General features: G+C 25.2%; 1 protein-coding gene across 2 annotated transcripts; it reads right to left on the bottom strand.

Annotated features, from left to right (window-relative positions):
* Nucleotides 1-669: 669 nt before the first annotated feature.
* On the bottom strand, nt 670-5,050 carry LOC107437675 (zinc finger protein 300). Of its 2 annotated transcripts, none has more exons than XM_016049757.3 (2): nt 4,877-5,050; nt 670-2,849 (listed from the first exon to the last, which is right to left on the bottom strand). In XM_016049757.3, the coding sequence occupies exon 2, from the start codon at nt 2,552-2,554 to the stop codon at nt 1,727-1,729; it is 828 nt and encodes a 275-aa protein (XP_015905243.2). In that variant the 5' UTR covers nt 2,555-2,849; nt 4,877-5,050; the 3' UTR covers nt 670-1,726. The 2 variants fall into 2 exon arrangements, with proteins under 2 accessions (XP_015905243.2, XP_071034935.1); XM_071178834.1 differs by lacking the exon at nt 4,877-5,050 and adding an exon at nt 4,572-4,862.
* Nucleotides 5,051-7,127: the final 2,077 nt, after the last annotated feature.

Genomic DNA, 7,127 nt, shown 5'->3' with positions numbered 1-7,127 from the left:
AGACTGCATTAGTAACATGTACTGTTCGACTTTCGACAAATCAGATGAATGTTTACAAGATGTTGAGTTATCCTAATTTAAAATTGCAAAATCTTATTCAATGAAAAGCTGAATTATTGAATTTGGTTTTAAGCCCGAGATTATATTATCTACTATATATTATGCATCTGGGGGAGCAAAAACTGATTTTGCCCTTGGCACTGTAAGCCCTAATTATGCCTTTGCTTTTATTAGAAAGGTCTCATACATACATCTGCTGAATGCATAAGGTAACCTTTTAAGAATCATCTGTGCTAGCTGAAGTAAAAGCATATGCTTAAACTCAACAAATTTTTGTGAATACAGGCCAAAATTGCTTTTCTCAAAGAAAAAAAAATAAAATAAATAAAAAAACAAATTTAATTATCCAAAAATTTAAATTTAGTTGCTTATCTCTAAAAAATAAATAATAAAATTTAATATTATTTATCAATTATTAATTTTAAGTTCATAATAAAAAAAAAATCAATTTTAAGTTCATAATACAAATAGCTTTAGGTACAGCATAGTTATACAGATTTTATTAGGTTACTGGGGTGAAACAAAATATTCTAAACTAAATTAAAAGAATATATAGATGGTTTTATTCATATTTCAATTAATTTTATAAAGAAAAATATGATGTAAAAATAATTTACAGTAAAAACATTTATTCCAGTAAAATTTATTACATTCAAAATCAAAATATATTACAATACTATACAAATGAGACATAGAATCTTGCTTTAAACAGAAAAAATATTTTTATGCTAAATCTTATTGGTAGAATACAATTAATTATATATTTTCAAGACTGAAGTAAAATATTAAATGTGCATCTTGGGAAATTTTTTTTAAAATCAAAATTTGAATGAAATGCTTCTACACATTTGTGCTAGATAACCTGTCATGATACAGTTTACTTTAATTATTATTTATTTCATTTTTAATGTAAAACTTTTAAAAAAACAAACTATTTTTTAGAGATTCACTATTCGTGTAAAAAATTTTGAATGACGTAGCCCTTCATTTAACAGTCAATTGCGTATTGAAAACTGATATTAATAAGTTGAAAGTCATTATTTTTAAATCTTCTGTTTCTTACCTTTAAAATGATAGATCGTTTGCATATTATTAATTTTAATGTCTTGACCATCTGGTTGTGTACAGTGGAATCGCCCTAAAATTGTTTGAGTTCAAAACATAATGTTTTAAAGAAACAATCTTGATATTAAATAGCCACAACTAGTAGTTTTGGAGTTATAAGAGATTTGAAACTGTGAATAGACAAAAATATAGAGTAAACACAAAAGAAAAATTAATACTTATAATTGAATCAAAAACTTTGATTGTAGTTTAGTTTAAATACACTTTTAAATTATATTTAGATTAACTTGCATACTTGTAAAATTTACAGACGTAAATCATACAAGTCTGCAAGTTAATCTAAATAATTTTTCAATAAATTGTCCTTAACAATTAAGTTTTATTATTTAGGGAGGAGCTTTAAATTTGCAATTTCTGTTTTTTATCTTTATAACAATATTAATATATATATAAATTTTTTTATGATTTTTATTTATACAACAAAACCAGAATAAAAATGTTCATGTTTAATTATTACTTCAAGTATATTAGCATTAGCACAATAGTACTTACTTTTTTCATTGCAGCAAGTAAAAATGAATTAACATGCATCAATTTTTGACTATACTACAAGAGACTTTTCACCAGAATGAATAAGTTGGTGCCTAGTCAACGATCTTTTTTCAGTAAACCCTATATCACATATACTGCACACATAAGGTTTTTCACCAGAATGAACAAGATTATGTCTAGATAAATGCTTATTTAGTGAAAAACGCTTGTTACATACATTACATGAATAAGGTTTTTCACCAGTATGAATCAAGTTATGTCTTTTTAAATCATTTCTTTGAGAAAAACACATATTACATACATTACAAGAATAAGGCTTTTCACCAGTATGAGTAAGATTATGTCTATTTAAATGATTCTTTCGAGAAAAACACATATTACATATAGTACAAGAAAAAGGCTTTTCTCCAGTATGAATAAGATAATGTTCTCTCATATGACCTTTTTGAGAAAAACACTTATTACATACATTACAAGAATAAGGTTTTTCACCAGTATGAACAAGATTATGTCTATTTAAAATACTCTTTTCAGAAAAACACATATTACATACATTACAAGAGTAAGGTTTTTTACCAGTATGAACAATATTATGCGTATTTAATTGATCTTTTCGAGTAAACTGCATATCACATTTGCTACAAGAATAAGGTTTTTCACCAGTATGGATTAAATTATGCTTTTTTAAATTATTTTTCTGAGAAAAATTCTTATTACATATATTACAAGAATATGGGTTTACACCCGAATGAACAAGAGCATGCCTAATTAAAGAACTTTTTATAGAAAAACCAACATTGCATACAACACAAGAATAAGGCTTTTCACTATGAGTAACATTTTGGACATTTAAATGTTTTTTTCGACTAAAACGCATGATATATATACTATCTGAATGAGACTTTTAATTAAAATGAAATCAAATAAAAATCCATAAACTGTAGAGATGATTATAACCTTTTTCAAAGATACAAAAAAGCAGAATGACCAGTCAGTTTCAATTTGATATCATGAAATGTTAATTATTAGAGCACCAGTGTCCATAACTATATACGTAGGCACTTACAGAAATAAAAAGTAGACATAGTTGGATGTGAGTTGTGACTCTCATACAACTGTTCGTATTTTCTTCATTAACCTTCTTGCTGCAGCCAATAACTTTTGGCGATATTCTGAAATAAAGTAGAAATAAATAAATAGGAACTTATAATCAGGGCTGGCAATTTTCTTGACCACAAATGGCAAAAAACATGATAAATGCTTTTCTTTTTTTATTATTCAAATTGGATTTTTTTAATTTTAAATTATTATTTTGAATTTTTAGACATAACAAACAGAGCTCGACAAAAAAATACAAATAATGTTTAATATTATTTAAAAACAATTCTAAAATTTTATTATACAATTATTACAAATTAATTACTGAAGAAAATAAACTCTTAGCTGCTTCTATTCAAACTCAATACTCTCAGGAATTTGTAAAGAAAAAGACAAAATATGTTAGATATCAAATGAAAAAAAAAACAAATCTAATTTAGATAAGGGGAAAAAAAAACAAAGATTCTAAATTACTCTCTCTTTGCAGAATGACTTTTCACCATTATTAATATACATACACTGCATGTTTAATAAATTTTAAACATATAATTTAATAGATATATGTGAAACATGCTTATTAAACAGCAAATAATTTTACATACAGTTCATAAAAGTTTTAACATTTCACATCACTTTAATCCACGTTCAGTCTTTTTTTATTACAGTAGAGAACCGATTATCCGGAACGATCGGGACTATCGCTATTCCGGATAACTGATTTTTCCGGTTTTCTGAATCGCTACAAAAAGCCGTTTTTTTTAGTGTTAAACCCAACTAAAAAAATAAAATATTTGGAAATAATCTTAAAAATAAGAAAAAACGATGAGGTAATACACTAATGATTATTTCTGAAATGATTGTAAGGTAAACATCTTTCAAAAAAGAAAGAAAAATCCTATGAGGAAAATTTTTTTTTTAAAAATTGCGGGAAAATTTATCGAATTTCGTTCCGGTTTTTTGGTTTTCCGGTTTTCTGATTTCCGGATAACTGGTTCTGTACTGTATTATTAAGTCTATTTTAAACATCAAGTAATAATCTGCAGACTTATTCTGGTTATTTCTCTGTATAAAATCTTTACTACCACTGAGATCGAACTTGGAAAAAAAAAAAAACAACAAAAAAACTATACTATTTAAAAACTATACCATATAAAAGATTATATATTTTTTACCTGAATCAATGATTTTGTACTAAAAAAAATCAATTTAAATCAATGATTAGTTTTTAAAAAATAAAGGGATTTAATGCCAACCCTATTCCAGATCAAGAAAGTTTTGGATATACTAAATAATTTATTGTTAAAATTTCCAATCACTTCCTACCTAGCTTATTGTGTATATTATTATAAGATTAAAAATGTCACGGTTTGACATAGCATACACATTTTGGTAAAATCATTTTTATACACATTTAAGTTATACAGTTGTAAGAATTCCTTTTATAAGGTCTTATCTTACTTTAAAATTTTCATCTGTAATAAAATTTCAAAACTGATGCTTACACTCTGTCAGTTATAACTGGCAATTTGAACACTGGAATCAACATTATATCATTTGCAATTGAGATTAATTTTCCTGAATCCGAATCAATTAGTTTCAAAGGAAAAAGTTACAAGAAAAAAGGATATATTAGATTGTTTTCTCGTAAAGTTTAAAAATTATTATAAAATAAATTTTCATGCTTTTGTCAGATATGTTTATAAATAAGTCAACAGGATATCCGTTTTGAACTAAAAACCTTAATTCTTTCGATTTTAGACTGCCATTAAAAATATAAGCACTAAGTGATTAATTACCAAGGTTGTTACCCATGATTTCGATGCCACACAAAATAATTTTGTGTAAAGACTAATTGAAATAAAGTTAAAATCTCAGGATTGCGATCTGTGCTCCAAGTCTTCGTAACTTAAGCCAACAAAAACTATCAGAAGAAAAAAAAATCACAGAAGGAGAGAACTCGGGTAGGGGAGATTTATAACTCTCAACCACTCAAGGGCAAAACTCTATACGTTTTTATTTAAAAAAAAAAATGCGCAAGTTTAAAATCCATTATTCTAGTTGGCTAGACAGATCAAGATACTTTTTCATATCCATAACTTACTTGTATTTCCCCCCTACTACTCTTGACAGATCAATTTTTTCAACAGTTGAATTAATAGGTCTTTTTTTGAATAAATGATCAGTGTCAAATGCTTTTTTTCCCGTTTGTTTGTTGTTACTAGCTGTAGGTTAAAAACCTAGAGTTGATAGCCACCTATTTCTGTTTTTCTAAAACACCGAAACAAACTCATAAGAGTTGTTAATTTTGTAAATCGAATATAGATGGCAGTAAACTATTTCTGAGAAATATTAGCAATAGAAATGGGCTATAGGTGGCGTACAGCAGAACTCTCTATTTATGGCAACACTACATGCTCTCACATCATTTCAGTCCTGAGAACTAAAGAGTGGCAACCATGTAAGGATAAAAATAATAAATATGTACGGAGTAAAATAAATTTCATTCATAATTTTACAAACAAGTCAAATTCTTCAAATTTTATTTATTTATTTTTTAAATGCTTATATAATAATGTACATTTATTTAAATTCCATACAGCGAAAAAAATTGTTCTACCCCAAACAATTTCAAAAGAGCAATCAAAATATTAGATATCTATATTACATTCAAAATTTTATCAACTTATGATTTATGCCTGGAATTCTTAACTGAAAAAAAAAAATTGATTGCGTGCAACACCTATGTCTTTTTATATTTTAAAATTTAATATCTTACGAATTACTTTATATCTAAATCTAATCTGAATATCTTACCTTTTCATATTTAGGTATTATTTTATTTGATAATGATTAAAAAATTAAATAACAAGGTAAAACATTTCGTTTTGATTCACATTTTAGCATGTCAAAATTCAAAACATTAACAAAAAATTGCAAAAAAAGAAAAATTTATCAAATGTACACATTTGATTTTAATATGTATACAGAGGTTTTATTCAAAAGTTTCTTACTTGATTATTTAAATTCACTACTAAATATTTATAATAAATATCAGAAAATTTCTTTACTTTATTCATCCTTCCTATTCATAATTTTTTTTCATGCATTGTTTCGCACAGCAAGGTCTTGAACAATAGTGTAAAATTTAATGAATAAAGGTAGGTGTACTTCAATCATCCATCACAATTACTCGACTTTACATCATCAGATTTCCATGCATTCTGATTGCTATAACATTTCCAAAATGGCCGCTCCTGATATTTTGCTCGAAAGTGCAAATGATTTTCATCAATTCGGCATTTAAATTTTGTAGGCTAGATAGCAAAAGATTTCTGATAACGTGGATCTTTACATCATTGATTAAACTGAAAAGGTAGTTAAAATATATTGTTGCATTTAATGTAACAAAAACGTCATTAATTTCCGGATCACTTAATATATCACCAAAATCGATTGATCACTGAAATTTAAAAAACACTAAAACTTAATGAATAACTAAAGCTTAAAAAATAAATGTGATAAATGTCTTAATATCTCAAAAAATTGACGCTTTTATAAAATTTCAAAATTTTTACAGCTTTCTAGAAAAAAACTACATACAGTGATGCAATTTTTAAATTTGTAAATATTTAGGAAATTTTAAAAATATTGCTATTTAAAGAATAAAAAGTAAGAAAGCAATAAATTTTAACACAAGGAAACAAAATCCAATATTTTGAATTTTTTTTAGAAAATTTATTGTATAAAGATTATAATCTATCAGTAGAAGAGGTGACAAACAATCTTATAATTTTTAATTTTATTCAAATTTGGCGGAATTTTAAGTTTAATATTGAGAAATCACAAATAAGGAAAATTAAGTCACAGAAATAAAAAGTTCATAAAATTTTGAAATCTGAAAAATCACTATTAAATCAATGAAATGGCATATTATTTTTTGAAAGTCTGCCTTAACAAAATTATGAAATTAAAGAAAAATTAATTAATTACTTTAATTTAAAGAGGAAATATTTCAAATCACAGAAAAAGAAAGTGCAATAGAAGGGAGGAAAATAAAACTAATTTAATAAAAAAAAAAAAAAAATAATCCAACAAGTTCACATTATTTCATACTAATAAAAAGGAAAATAATTTTATATTTTTAAATTTTTTTAAAACTCAAATTAAAGCATTGTTGAAAAATCGTTTACTGGTAAAATAAAAGAAAATAATATGATTATAAAACTTTTAAAGTAATATTACATTCAGAAAAGTGAAAATTTGCAAAATTATTATTTAACTGAAGGGAAGTAATCAATTTTGTATTTACTTTTAGAAAGAAGCAAAAAGTAACTTGAATTTGAAATCATTGA

Source organism: Parasteatoda tepidariorum, chromosome 3, assembly GCF_043381705.1.
Source record: "Parasteatoda tepidariorum isolate YZ-2023 chromosome 3, CAS_Ptep_4.0, whole genome shotgun sequence".
Lineage (NCBI taxonomy): Eukaryota > Metazoa > Arthropoda > Arachnida > Araneae > Theridiidae > Parasteatoda > Parasteatoda tepidariorum.
The sequence above is the reverse complement of the archived record's forward strand: the minus strand, read 5'-3'. Positions and strand labels throughout refer to the sequence as shown.